At 61.0% G+C, this 12,902-nt stretch overlaps 1 protein-coding gene across 1 annotated transcript in view; it reads left to right on the top strand.

The window, feature by feature from the left end:
• LOC110528816 (low-density lipoprotein receptor-related protein 1B) overlaps positions 1–12,902 on the top strand; it is a 159,807-nt gene that overhangs the window by 101,988 nt on the left and 44,917 nt on the right. The window contains exons 70-71 of the mRNA XM_036984417.1: positions 747–992; positions 1,334–1,471. Coding sequence (XP_036840312.1) covers positions 747–992; positions 1,334–1,471 — 384 coding nt within the window. The remainder of the gene's footprint in view (positions 1–746; positions 993–1,333; positions 1,472–12,902) is intronic.

Raw genomic sequence — 12,902 nt, 5'->3', positions numbered from 1 at the left:
CCTCCAAAATCACCTGACCTCAACGCAATTGAGATGGTTTGGGATGAGTTGGATGGCAGAGTGAAGGAAAAGCAGCCAACAAGTGCTCAGCAGATGTGGGAACTCCTTCAAGACTGTTGGAAAAACATTCCAGGTGAAGCTGGTTGAGAGAATTCCAAGAATGTGCAAAGCGGTCATCAAGGCTTTTTTGAAGAATCTGAAATATATTTTTGATTTGTTTAACACTTTTTTTTGGTTACTACATGATTCCATATGTCTTATTTCATAGTTTTGATGTCTTCACTATTATTCTACCATGTAAAAAATAAAGACGAATCCTGAAATGAGTAGGTGTGTCCAAACTTTTGACTGGTACTGTATGTGTATTTTTTTAAATTGACAGTTCTATTTGGGACTCGACTTGAGAATTGGACCTTGTGACTTACTTGTGACTCAAATAATAGTGACTTGGTCCCACCTCTGATGTATTGAGTATTACTCTCCCAAGTGTAGGCCTGGTTACCTGGGGAAAAACTTATATTTATATATATATATATATATGATTTGTCCCCAAAATATGATTGGTCACCTAAATATGTTTTTTTTTTTATATATATATATTTTAAATATATTTAGGTGACCAATCATATTTTGGGGACAAATCATATTTAGTTAAAAAAATCATATTTTTGTTGTAAAACTATTTTGGTGAAAAATCATATTTAGGTGAAGAAAATGTGTTTCCTACTGTATTGTTTCTCTTGCAGCAGCCCACTCTTGCCTTGCGGATGAGTTTATCTGTACCAACACACTGTGTAAGCTTTACATCTGGGTGTGTGATGGAGAGGATGACTGTGGAGATAACTCTGATGAAGACTCTGACATGTGTGCTAAACTGCCGTGTCCACCGAGCAGACCCTACCGCTGTCGGAACGACAGGGTGTGTCTGCGCTCGGAGCAGGTGTGCAACGGAATCGACGACTGTGGGGACAACTCCGATGAAGACGATTGTGGTGAGTCCAATCATGTCTGCTAACTTTTGAACTTAATCGTTCAGATGATCACAAAGAACCCAGAATCACAAAGCTCCTCGGTTTTGTCTACGTGTTTTATTTCACCTTTATTTTAGCAGGGAGTCCCATTAAGACCAATATCTATTTTACAGGGGAGTCCTGTACACACACACACACACACACACACACACACACACACGTCCATCATTGTTGGTGTAAAAAAATGAAAGCTGGAGATAGCAATAGCCTCGCTATGGTGTTGAAACATGCCTGTTCTATCTTTGGCCCCATGGCTGTTACCTTCTCCTTCTCCCCCTGGCTGGTCCTGTATCCTGGATCAGAAGATGTGATGCGGACCCCAAGGCCCTGTGGTAAGGTGGAGTTCACCTGCAGTAACCATCGCTGCGTCGCGCAGGAGCTGCAGTGTGACCTGTTCGATGACTGTGGAGACGGGGGCTCGGATGAACTCCACTGTAAAGGTGGTACGTGGCTTCTAAAGTCTCTCGCTCTTCGATGTTGACCTTTGTCTCTCTATCTCTCTTTCAAAATATCCCTCCCTCCATATCGATCTCACTCTCTGTCTTTGTCTCTCTCTTTCGCTCTCTCTCACACTCTCTCGCACGCTCTCGCACGCTCTCGCTCGCTCTCTCTAGCACACGCTCTCGCTCCCTCTCGCTCCCTCTCGCTCGCTCTCGCACGATCTCGCACGCTCTCGCACGCGCTCGCTCGCTCTCTCTCGCTCTCTCTCGCTCGCTCTCGCTCGCTCTCGCTCGCTCTCTCTCGCACGCTCACTCTCGCTCTCTCGCACGCTTACTCTCTCGCTCTCTCGCTCTCGCACGCTCTCGCACGCTCTCGCACGCTCTCGCACGCTCTCGCACGCTCTCGCACGCTCTCGCACGCTCTCGCACGCTCTCGCACGCTCCGCACGCTCTCGCTCTCTCTCGCACGCGCTCGCTCGCTCTCTCTCGCTCGCTCTCTCTCGCACTCTCTCCCTCGCTCTCTCTCGCACTCTCTCCCTCGCTCTCTCTCGCACTCTCTCCCTCGCTCTCTCTCGCACTCTCTCCCTCGCTCTCTCTCGCACTCTCTCCCTCGCTCTCTCTGTCGCACTCTCTCCCTCGCTCTCCCTCGCTCTCTCTCGCACTCTCTCCTTCGCTCTTTCTCGCACTCTCTCCCTCGCTCTCTCTCGCACTCTCGCACTCTCTCCCTCGCACTCTCTCCCTCGCCCTCTCTCCCTCGCTCTCTCTCGCACGCTCTCCCTCGCTCTCTCTCCCTCGCTCTCTCTCGCACTCTCTCCCTCGCTCTCTCTCGCACTCTCTCCCTCGCTCTCTCTCGCACTCTCTCCCTCGCTCTCTCTCGCACTCTCTCCCTCGCTCTCTCTCGCACTCTCTCCCTCGCTCTCTCTCGCACTCTCTCCCTCGCTCTCTCTCGCACGCTCTCCCTCGCTCTCCCTCGCTCTCTCTCGCACTGTCTCCCTCGCTCTCTCTCGCACGCTCTCCCTCGCTCTCTCTCGCACTCTCTCCCTCGCTCTCTCTCGCACTCTCTCCCTCGCTCTCTCTCGCACTCTCTCCCTCGCACTCTCTCCCTCGCACTCTCTCCCTCGCACTCTCTCCCTCGCACTCTCTCCCTCGCACTCTCTCCCTCGCACTCTCTCCCTCGCTCTCTCTCCCTCGCACTCTCTCCCTCGCTCTCTCTCCCTCGCACGCTCTCCCTCGCTCTCTCTCGCACGCTCTCCCTCGCTCTCTCTCGCACTCTCTCTCTCTCTCGCACTCTCTCCCTCGCTCTCTCTCCCTCGCTCTCTCTCGCACTCTCTCCCTCGCTCTCTCTCGCACTCTCTCCCTCGCTCTCCCTCGCTCTCTCTCGCACTCTCTCCCTCGCTCTCTCTCGCACTCTCTCCCTCGCTCTCCCTCGCACTCTCTCCCTCGCACTCTCTCCCTCGCTCTCTCTCGCACTCTCTCCCTCGCTTTCCCTCGCACTCTCTCCCTCGCACTCTCTCCCTCGCACTCTCTCCCTCGCTCTCTCCCTCGCTCTCGCACTCTCTCCCTCGCTCTCTCTCGCACTCTCTCGCACTCTCTCCCTCGCTCTCTCTCGCACTCTCTTCCTCGCTCTCTCTCGCACTCTCTCCCTCGCTCTCCCTCGCACTCTCTCCCTCGCTCTCCCTCGCACTCTCTCCCTCGCACTCTCTCCCTCGCTCTCTCTCCCTCGCACTCTCTCCCTCGCTCTCTCTCCCTCGCACGCTCTCCCTCGCTCTCTCTCGCACGCTCTCCCTCGCTCTCTCTCGCACTCTCTCTCTCGCTCTCTCTCGCACTCTCTCCCTCGCTCTCCCTCGCTCTCTCTCGCACTCTCTCCCTCGCTCTCCCTCGCTCTCTCTCGCACGCTCTCCCTCGTTCTCTCTCGCACTCTCTCTCTCGCTCTCTCTCGCACTCTCTCCCTCGCTCTCTCTCGCACTCTCTCCCTCGCTCTCTCTCGCACTCTCTCCCTCGCTCTCTCTCTCGCACTCTCTCCCTCGCTCTCCCTCGCTCTCTCTCGCACTCTCTCCCTCGCTCTCTCTCGCACTCTCTCCCTCGCACTCTCTCCCTCGCACTCTCTCCCTCGCACTCTCTCCCTCGCACTCTCTCCCTCGCACTCTCTCCCTCGCTCTCTCTCCCTCGCACGCTCTCCCTCGCTCTCTCTCGCACGCTCTCCCTCGCTCTCTCTCGCACTCTCTCCCTCGCTCTCTCTCGCACTCTCTCCCTCGCTCTCTCTCGCACTCTCTCCCTCGCTCTCTCTCGCACTCTCTCCCTCGCTCTCTCTCGCACTCTCTCCCTCGCTCTCTCTCGCACACTCTCCCTCGCTCTCTCTCGCACTCTCTCCCTCGCTCTCTCTCGCACTCTCTCCCTCGCTCTCTCTCGCACTCTCTCCCTCGCTCTCTCTCGCACTCTCTCCCTCGCTCTCTCTGTCGCACTCTCTCCCTCGCTCTCTCCCTCGCTCTCTCCCTCGCACTCTCTCCCTCGCACTCTCTCCCTCGCACTCTCTCCCTCGCCCTCTCTCCCTCGCACTCTCTCCCTCGCCCTCTCTCCCTCGCTCTCTCTCCCTCGCTCTCTCTCGCACTCTCTCCCTCGCTCTCTCTCGCACTCTCTCCCTCGCTCTCTCGCACGCTCTCCCTCGCTCTCCCTCGCTCTCTCTCGCACGCTCTCCCTCGCTCTCTCTCGCACTCTCTCCCTCGCTCTCTCTCGCACTCTCTCCCTCGCTCTCTCTCGCACTCTCTCCCTCGCTCTCTCTCGCACTCTCTCCCTCGCTCTCTCTCGCACTCTCTCCCTCGCTCTCCCTCGCACTCTCTCCCTCGCACTCTCTCCCTCGCACTCTCTCCCTCGCACTCTCTCCCTCGCACTCTCTCCCTCGCTCTCTCCCTCGCACGCTCTCCCTCGCTCTCTCTCGCACTCTCTCCCTCGCTCTCTCTCGCACTCTCTCCCTCGCTCTCTCTCGCACTCTCTCCCTCGCTCTCTCTCGCACTCTCTCGCACTCTCTCCCTCGCTCTCTCTCGCACTCTCTCCCTCGCTCTCTCTCGCACTCTCTCCCTCGCTCTCTCTCGCACTCTCTCCCTCGCTCTCTCTCCCTCGCTCTCTCTCGCACTCTCTCCCTCGCTCTCTCTCGCACTCTCTCCCTCTCTCTCCCTCGCTCTCTCTCGCACTCTCTCCCTCGCTCTCTCTCGCACTCTCTCCCTCGCTCTCTCTCGCACTCTCTCCCTCGCTCTCTCTCGCACTCTCTCCCTCGCTCTCTCTCGCACTCTCTCCCTCGCTCTCTCTCCCTCGCTCTCTCTCGCACTCTCTCCCTCGCTCTCTCTCGCACTCTCTCCCTCTCTCTCCCTCGCTCTCTCTCGCACTCTCTCCCTCGCTCTCTCTCGCACGCTCTCCCTCGCTCTCCCTCGCACTCTCTCGCACTCTCTCCCTCGCTCTCTCTCGCACTCTCTCCCTCGCTCTCTCTCGCACTCTCTCCCTCGCTCTCTCTCGCACTCTCTCCCTCGCTCTCTCTCGCACTCTCTCCCTCGCTCTCTCGCACTCTCTCCCTCGCTCTCTCGCACTCTCTCCCTCGCTCTCTCTCGCACTCTCTCCCTCGCTCTCTCTCGCACTCTCTCCCTCGCTCTCCCTCGCTCTCTCTCGCACTCTCTCCCTCGCTCTCCCTCGCACTCTCTCCCTCGCACTCTCTCCCTCGCACTCTCTCCCTCGCTCTCTCTCCCTCGCACTCTCTCCCTCGCTCTCTCTCCCTCGCACGCTCTCCCTCGCTCTCTCTCGCACGCTCTCCCTCGCTCTCTCTCCCTCGCTCTCTCTCGCACTCTCTCCCTCGCTCTCTCTCGCACTCTCTCCCTCGCTCTCTCTCGCACTCTCTCCCTCGCTCTCTCTCGCACTCTCTCCCTCGCTCTCTCTCGCACTCTCTTCCTCGCTCTCTCTCGCACTCTCTCCCTCGCTCTCTCTCGCACGCTCTCCCTCGCTCTCTCTCGCACGCTCTCCCTCGCTCTCTCTCGCACTCTCTCCCTCGCTCTCTCTCGCACTCTCTCCCTCGCACTCTCTCCCTCGCTCGCTCTCCCTCGCTCTCCCTCGCTCTCTCTCGCACGCTCTCCCTCGCTCTCTCTCGCACTCTCTCCCTCGCTCTCTCTCGCACTCTCTCCCTCGCTCTCTCTCGCACGCTCTCCCTCGCTCTCTCTCGCACTCTCTCCCTCGCTCTCTCTCGCACTCTCTCCCTCGCTCTCTCTCGCTCTCTCTCGCACTCTCTCCCTCGCTCTCTCTCGCACTCTCTCGCACTCTCTCCCTCGCTCTCTCTCGCACTCTCTCCCTCGCACGCTCTCCCTCGCTCTCTCTCGCACTCTCTCCCTCGCTCTCTCTCGCACTCTCTCCCTCGCTCTCCCTCGCACTCTCTCCCTCGCTCTCTCTGTCGCACTCTCTCCCTCGCTCTCCCTCGCTCTCCCTCGCTCTCTCCCTCGCACTCTCTCCCTCGCACTCTCTCCCTCGCACTCTCTCCCTCGCCCTCTCTCCCTCGCTCTCTCTCCCTCGCTCTCTCTCGCACTCTCTCCCTCGCTCTCTCTCGCACTCTCTCCCTCGCTCTCTCTCGCACTCTCTCCCTCGCTCTCTCTCGCACTCTCTCCCTCGCTCTCCCTCGCTCTCTCTCGCACTCTCTCCCTCGCTCTCTCTCGCACTCTCTCCCTCGCTCTCTCTCGCACTCTCTCCCTCGCTCTCTCTCGCACTCTCTCCCTCGCTCTCTCTCGCACTCTCTCCCTCGCTCTCTCTCGCACTCTCTCCCTCGCTCTCTCTCGCACTCTCTCCCTCGCTCTCTCTCGCACTCTCTCCCTCGCACTCTCTCCCTCGCACTCTCTCCCTCGCACTCTCTCCCTCGCTCTCTCTCCCTCGCTCTCTCTCCCTCGCTCTCTCTCCCTCGCTCTCTCTCCCTCGCACGCTCTCCCTCGCTCTCTCTCGCACTCTCTCCCTCGCTCTCTCTCGCACTCTCTCCCTCGCTCTCTCTCGCACTCTCTCCCTCGCTCTCTCTCGCACTCTCTCCCTCGCTCTCTCTCGCACTCTCTCCCTCGCTCTCTCTCGCACTCTCTCCCTCGCTCTCCCTCGCTCTCTCTCGCACTCTCTCCCTCGCTCTCCCTCGCTCTCTCTCGCACTCTCTCCCTCGCACGCTCTCCCTCGCTCTCCCTCGCTCTCTCTCGCACTCTCTCCCTCGCTCTCTCTCGCACTCTCTCCCTCGCTCTCTCTCGCACTCTCTCCCTCGCTCTCTCTCCCTCGCACTCTCTCCCTCGCTCTCTCCCTCGCACGCTCTCCCTCGCTCTCTCTCGCACTCTATCCCTCGCTCTCTCTCGCACTCTCTCTCGCACTCTCTCCCTCGCTCTCTCTCGCACTCTCTCCCTCGCTCTCTCTCGCACTCTCTCCCTCGCTCTCTCTCGCACTCTCTCCCTCGCTCTCTCTCGCACTCTCTCCCTCGCTCTCTCTCCCTCGCTCTCTCTCGCACTCTCTCCCTCGCTCTCCCTCGCTCTCTCTCGCACTCTCTCCCTCGCTCTCTCTCGCACGCTCTCCCTCGCTCTCCCTCGCACTCTCTCGCACTCTCTCCCTCGCTCTCTCTCGCACTCTCTCCCTCGCTCTCTCTCGCACTCTCTCCCTCGCTCTCTCTCACACTCTCTCCCTCGCTCTCTCTCGCACTCTCTCCCTCGCTCTCTCTCGCACTCTCTCCCTCGCTCTCTCTCGCACTCTCTCCCTCGCTCTCTCTCGCACTCTCTCCCTCGCTCTCTCTCGCACTCTCTCCCTCGCTCTCCCTCGCACTCTCTCCCTCGCACTCTCTCCCTCGCACTCTCTCCCTCGCTCTCTCTCCCTCGCACTCTCTCCCTCGCTCTCCCTCGCACTCTCTCCCTCGCTCTCTCTGTCGCACTCTCTCCCTCGCTCTCCCTCGCTCTCTCCCTCGCACTCTCTCCCTCGCACTCTCTCCCTCGCCCTCTCTCCCTCGCTCTCTCTCGCACTCTCTCCCTCGCTCTCTCTCGCACTCTCTCCCTCGCTCTCTCTCGCACTCTCTCCCTCGCTCTCTCTCGCACTCTCTCCCTCGCTCTCTCTCGCACTCTCTCCCTCGCTCTCTCTCGCACGCTCTCCCTCGCTCTCTCTCGCACTCTCTCCCTCGCTCTCCCTCGCTCTCTCTCGCACTCTCTCCCTCGCTCTCTCTCGCACGCTCTCCCTCGCTCTCTCTCGCACTCTCTCCCTTGCTCTCTCTCGCACGCTCTCCCTCGCTCTCTCTCGCACGCTCTCCCTCGCTCTCTCTCGCACTCTCTCCCTCGCTCTCTCTCGCACTCTCTCCCTCGCTCTCTCTCGCACTCTCTCCCTCGCTCTCTCTCGCACTCTCTCCCTCGCTCTCTCTCGCACTCTCTCCCTCGCTCTCTCTCGCACTCTCTCCCTCGCTCTCTCTCGCACTCTCTCCCTCGCTCTCTCTCGCACTCTCTCCCTCGCTCTCTCTCGCACTCTCTCCCTCGCTCTCTCTCGCACTCTCTCCCTCGCTCTCTCTCGCACTCTCTCCCTCGCTCTCTCTCGCACTCTCTCCCTCGCTCTCTCTCGCACTCTCTCCCTCGCTCTCCCTCGCACTCTCTCCCTCGCACTCTCTCCCTCGCACTCTCTCCCTCGCTCTCTCTCCCTCGCACTCTCTCCCTCGCTCTCCCTCGCACTCTCTCCCTCGCTCTCTCTGTCGCACTCTCTCCCTCGCTCTCCCTCGCTCTCTCCCTCGCACTCTCTCCCTCGCACTCTCTCCCTCGCCCTCTCTCCCTCGCTCTCTCTCGCACTCTCTCCCTCGCTCTCTCTCGCACTCTCTCCCTCGCTCTCTCTCGCACTCTCTCCCTCGCTCTCTCTCGCACTCTCTCCCTCGCTCTCTCTCGCACTCTCTCCCTCGCTCTCTCTCGCACGCTCTCCCTCGCTCTCTCTCGCACTCTCTCCCTCGCTCTCCCTCGCTCTCTCTCGCACTCTCTCCCTCGCTCTCTCTCGCACGCTCTCCCTCGCTCTCTCTCGCACTCTCTCCCTTGCTCTCTCTCGCACGCTCTCCCTCGCTCTCTCTCGCACGCTCTCCCTCGCTCTCTCTCGCACTCTCTCCCTCGCTCTCTCTCGCACTCTCTCCCTCGCTCTCTCTCGCACTCTCTCCCTCGCTCTCTCTCGCACTCTCTCCCTCGCTCTCTCTCGCACTCTCTCCCTCGCTCTCTCTCGCACTCTCTCCCTCGCTCTCCCTCTCTCTCCCTCGCACGCTCTCCCTCGCTCTCTCTCGCACGCTCTCCCTCGCTCTCTCTCGCACTCTCTCCCTTGCTCTCTCTCGCACGCTCTCCCTCGCTCTCTCTCGCACGCTCTCCCTCGCTCTCTCTCGCACTCTCTCCCTCGCTCTCTCTCGCACTCTCTCCCTCGCTCTCTCTCGCACTCTCTCCCTCGCTCTCTCTCGCACTCTCTCCCTCGCTCTCTCTCGCACTCTCTCCCTCGCTCTCTCTCGCACTCTCTCCCTCGCTCTCCCTCGCACTCTCTCCCTCGCTCTCTCTGTCGCACTCTCTCCCTCGCTCTCCCTCGCTCTCCCTCGCTCTCTCCCTCGCTCTCTCCCTCGCACTCTCTCCCTCGCACTCTCTCCCTCGCCCTCTCTCCCTCGCTCTCTCTCCCTCGCTCTCTCTCGCACTCTCTCCCTCGCTCTCTCTCGCACTCTCTCCCTCGCTCTCTCTCGCACTCTCTCCCTCGCTCTCTCTCGCACTCTCTCCCTCGCTCTCTCTCGCACTCTCTCGCACTCTCTCCCTCGCTCTCTCTCGCACTCTCTCTCGCACTCTCTCCCTCGCTCTCTCTCGCACTCTCTCCCTCGCTCTCTCTCGCACTCTCTCCCTCGCTCTCTCTCGCACTCTCTCCCTCGCACTCTCTCCCTCGCACACTCTCCCTCGCACTCTCTCCCTCGCTCTCTCTCCCTCGCACGCTCTCCCTCGCTCTCTCTCGCACTCTCTCCCTCGCTCTCTCTCGCACTCTCTCCCTCGCTCTCTCTCGCACTCTCTCCCTCGCTCTCTCTCGCACTCTCTCCCTCGCACTCTCTCCCTCGCACTCTCTCCCTCGCTCTCTCTCCCTCGCTCTCTCTCCCTCGCACTCTCTCCCTCGCTCTCTCTCCCTCGCTCTCTCTCCCTCGCTCTCTCTCCCTCGCACTCTCTCCCTCGCTCTCTCTCCCTCGCACGCTCTCCCTCGCTCTCTCTCGCACGCTCTCCCTCGCTCTCTCTCGCACTCTCTCCCTCGCTCTCTCTCGCACTCTCTCCCTCGCTCTCTCTCGCACTCTCTCCCTCGCTCTCTCTCGCTCTCTCTCCCTCGCTCTCTCTCGCACTCTCTCCCTCGCTCTCTCTCGCACTCTCTCCCTCGCTCTCTCTCGCACTCTCTTCCTCGCTCTCTCTCGCACTCTCTCCCTCGCTCTCTCTCGCACTCTCTCCCTCGCTCTCCCTCGCTCTCCCTCGCTCTCTCTCGCACTCTCTCCCTCGCTCTCTCTCGCACTCTCTCCCTCGCTCTCTTTCGCACTCTCTCCCTCGCTCTCTCTCGCACTCTCTCCCTCGCTCTCTCTCGCACTCTCTCCCTCGCTCTCTCTCGCACTCTCTCCCTCGCTCTCTCTCCCTCGCACTCTCTCCCTCGCACTCTCTCCCTCGCACTCTCTCCCTCGCACTCTCTCCCTTTCACTCTCTCCCTCGCACTCTCTCCCTTTCACTCTCTCCCTCGCACTCTCTCCCTCGCACTCTCTCCCTCGCACTCTCTCCCTCGCACGCTCTCCCTCACACGCTCTCCCTCGCACTCTCTCCCTCGCACTCTCTCCCTCGCTCTCTCTCGCACTCTCTCCCTCGCACTCTCTCCCTCGCTCTCTCTCCCTCGCACGCTCTCCCTCGCTCTCTCTCGCACGCTCTCCCTCGCTCTCTCTCGCACTCTCTCCCTCGCTCTCTCTCGCACGCTCTCCCTCGCTCTCTCTCGCACTCTCTCCCTCGCTCTCTCTCGCACTCTCTCCCTCGCTCTCTCTCGCACTCTCTCCCTCGCTCTCTCTCGCACTCTCTCCCTCGCTCTCTCTCGCACTCTCTCCCTCGCTCTCTCTCGCACTCTCTCCCTCGCTCTCTCTCGCACTCTCTCCCTCGCTCTCTCTCGCACTCTCTCCCTCGCTCTCCCTCGCACTCTCTCCCTCGCTCTCTCTGTCGCACTCTCTCCCTCGCTCTCCCTCGCTCTCTCCCTCGCTCTCCCTCGCTCTCTCCCTCGCACTCTCTCCCTCGCACTCTCTCCCTCGCACTCTCTCCCTCGCCCTCTCTCCCTCGCTCTCTCTCCCTCGCTCTCTCTCGCACTCTCTCCCTCGCTCTCTCTCGCACTCTCTCCCTCGCTCTCTCTCGCACTCTCTCCCTCGCTCTCTCTCGCACTCTCTCCCTCGCTCTCTCTCGCACGCTCTCCCTCGCTCTCTCTCGCACTCTCTCCCTCGCTCTCCCTCGCTCTCTCTCGCACTCTCTCCCTCGCTCTCTCTCGCACTCTCTCCCTCGCACTCTCTCCCTCGCTCTCTCTCCCTCGCACGCTCTCCCTCGCTCTCTCTCGCACGCTCTCCCTCGCTCTCTCTCGCACGCTCTCCCTCGCTCTCTCTCGCACGCTCTCCCTCGCTCTCTCTCGCACTCTCTCCCTCGCTCTCTCTCGCACTCTCTCCCTCGCTCTCTCTCGCACTCTCTCCCTCGCTCTCTCTCGCACTCTCTCCCTCGCTCTCTCTCGCACTCTCTCCCTCGCTCTCTCTCGCACTCTCTCCCTCGCTCTCTCTCGCACTCTCTCCCTCGCTCTCCCTCGCACTCTCTCCCTCGCTCTCTCTGTCGCACTCTCTCCCTCGCTCTCCCTCGCTCTCTCCCTCGCACTCTCTCTGTCGCACTCTCTCCCTCGCTCTCCCTCGCTCTCTCCCTCGCACTCTCTCCCTCGCACTCTCTCCCTCGCCCTCTCTCCCTCGCTCTCTCTCCCTCGCTCTCTCTCGCACTCTCTCCCTCGCTCTCTCTCGCACTCTCTCCCTCGCTCTCCCTCGCTCTCTCTCGCACTCTCTCCCTCGCTCTCTCTCGCACTCTCTCCCTCGCTCTCTCTCGCACTCTCTCCCTCGCTCTCTCTCGCACTCTCTCCCTCGCTCTCTCTCGCACTCTCTCCCTCGCTCTCTCTCGCACTCTCTCCCTCGCTCTCTCTCGCACTCTCTCCCTCGCACTCTCTCCCTCGCACTCTCTCCCTCGCACTCTCTCCCTCGCTCTCTCTCCCTCGCACGCTCTCCCTCGCTCTCTCTCGCACTCTCTCCCTCGCTCTCTCTCGCACTCTCTCCCTCGCTCTCTCTCGCACTCTCTCCCTCGCTCTCTCTCGCACTCTCTCCCTCGCTCTCTCTCGCACTCTCTCCCTCGCTCTCTCTCGCACTCTCTCCCTCGCTCTCCCTCGCACTCTCTCCCTCGCACTCTCTCCCTCGCACTCTCTCCCTCGCTCTCTCTCCCTCGCACTCTCTCCCTCGCACTCTCTCCCTCGCTCTCTCTCCCTCGCTCTCTCTCCCTCGCACGCTCTCCCTCGCTCTCTCTCGCACGCTCTCCCTCGCTCTCTCTCGCACTCTCTCCCTCGCTCTCTCTCGCACTCTCTCCCTCGCTCTCTCTCGCTCTCTCTCCCTCGCTCTCTCTCGCACTCTCTCCCTCGCTCTCTCTCGCACTCTCTCCCTCGCTCTCTCTCGCACTCTCTTCCTCGCTCTCTCTCGCACTCTCTCCCTCGCTCTCCCTCGCTCTCTCTCGCACTCTCTCCCTCGCTCTCTCTCGCACTCTCTCCCTCGCTCTCTTTCGCACTCTCTCCCTCGCTCTCTCTCGCACTCTCTCCCTCGCTCTCTCTCGCACTCTCTCCCTCGCTCTCTCTCGCACTCTCTCCCTCGCTCTCTCTCGCACTCTCTCCCTCGCTCTCTCTCCCTCGCACTCTCTCCCTCGCACTCTCTCCCTCGCACTCTCTCCCTCGCACTCTCTCCCTCGCACTCTCTCCCTCGCACTCTCTCCCTCGCACTCTCTCCCTCGCACTCTCTCCCTCGCACGCTCTCCCTCACACGCTCTCTCTCGCACGCTCTCTCTCGCACTCTCTCCCTCGCTCTCTCTCGCACTCTCTCCCTCGCACTCTCTCCCTCGCACTCTCTCCCTCGCACTCTCTCCCTCGCACTCTCTCCCTCGCTCTCTCTCGCACTCTCTCCCTCGCTCTCTCTCGCACTCTCTCCCTCGCTCTCTCTCCCTCGCTCTCCCTCGCTCTCTCTCGCACTCTCTCGCACTCTCTCCCTCGCTCTCTCTCGCACGCTCTCCCTCGCTCTCTCTCGCACTCTCTCCCTCGCTCTCTCTCGCACTCTCTCCCTCGCTCTCTCTCGCACTCTCTCCCTCGCTCTCTCTCGCACTCTCTCCCTCGCTCTCTCTCG

This window comes from Oncorhynchus mykiss, chromosome 7 (assembly GCF_013265735.2).
Source record: "Oncorhynchus mykiss isolate Arlee chromosome 7, USDA_OmykA_1.1, whole genome shotgun sequence".
Lineage (NCBI taxonomy): Eukaryota > Metazoa > Chordata > Actinopteri > Salmoniformes > Salmonidae > Oncorhynchus > Oncorhynchus mykiss.
Note: the sequence above shows the minus strand (reverse complement) of the source record. Positions and strands in the feature narration are given on the sequence as shown.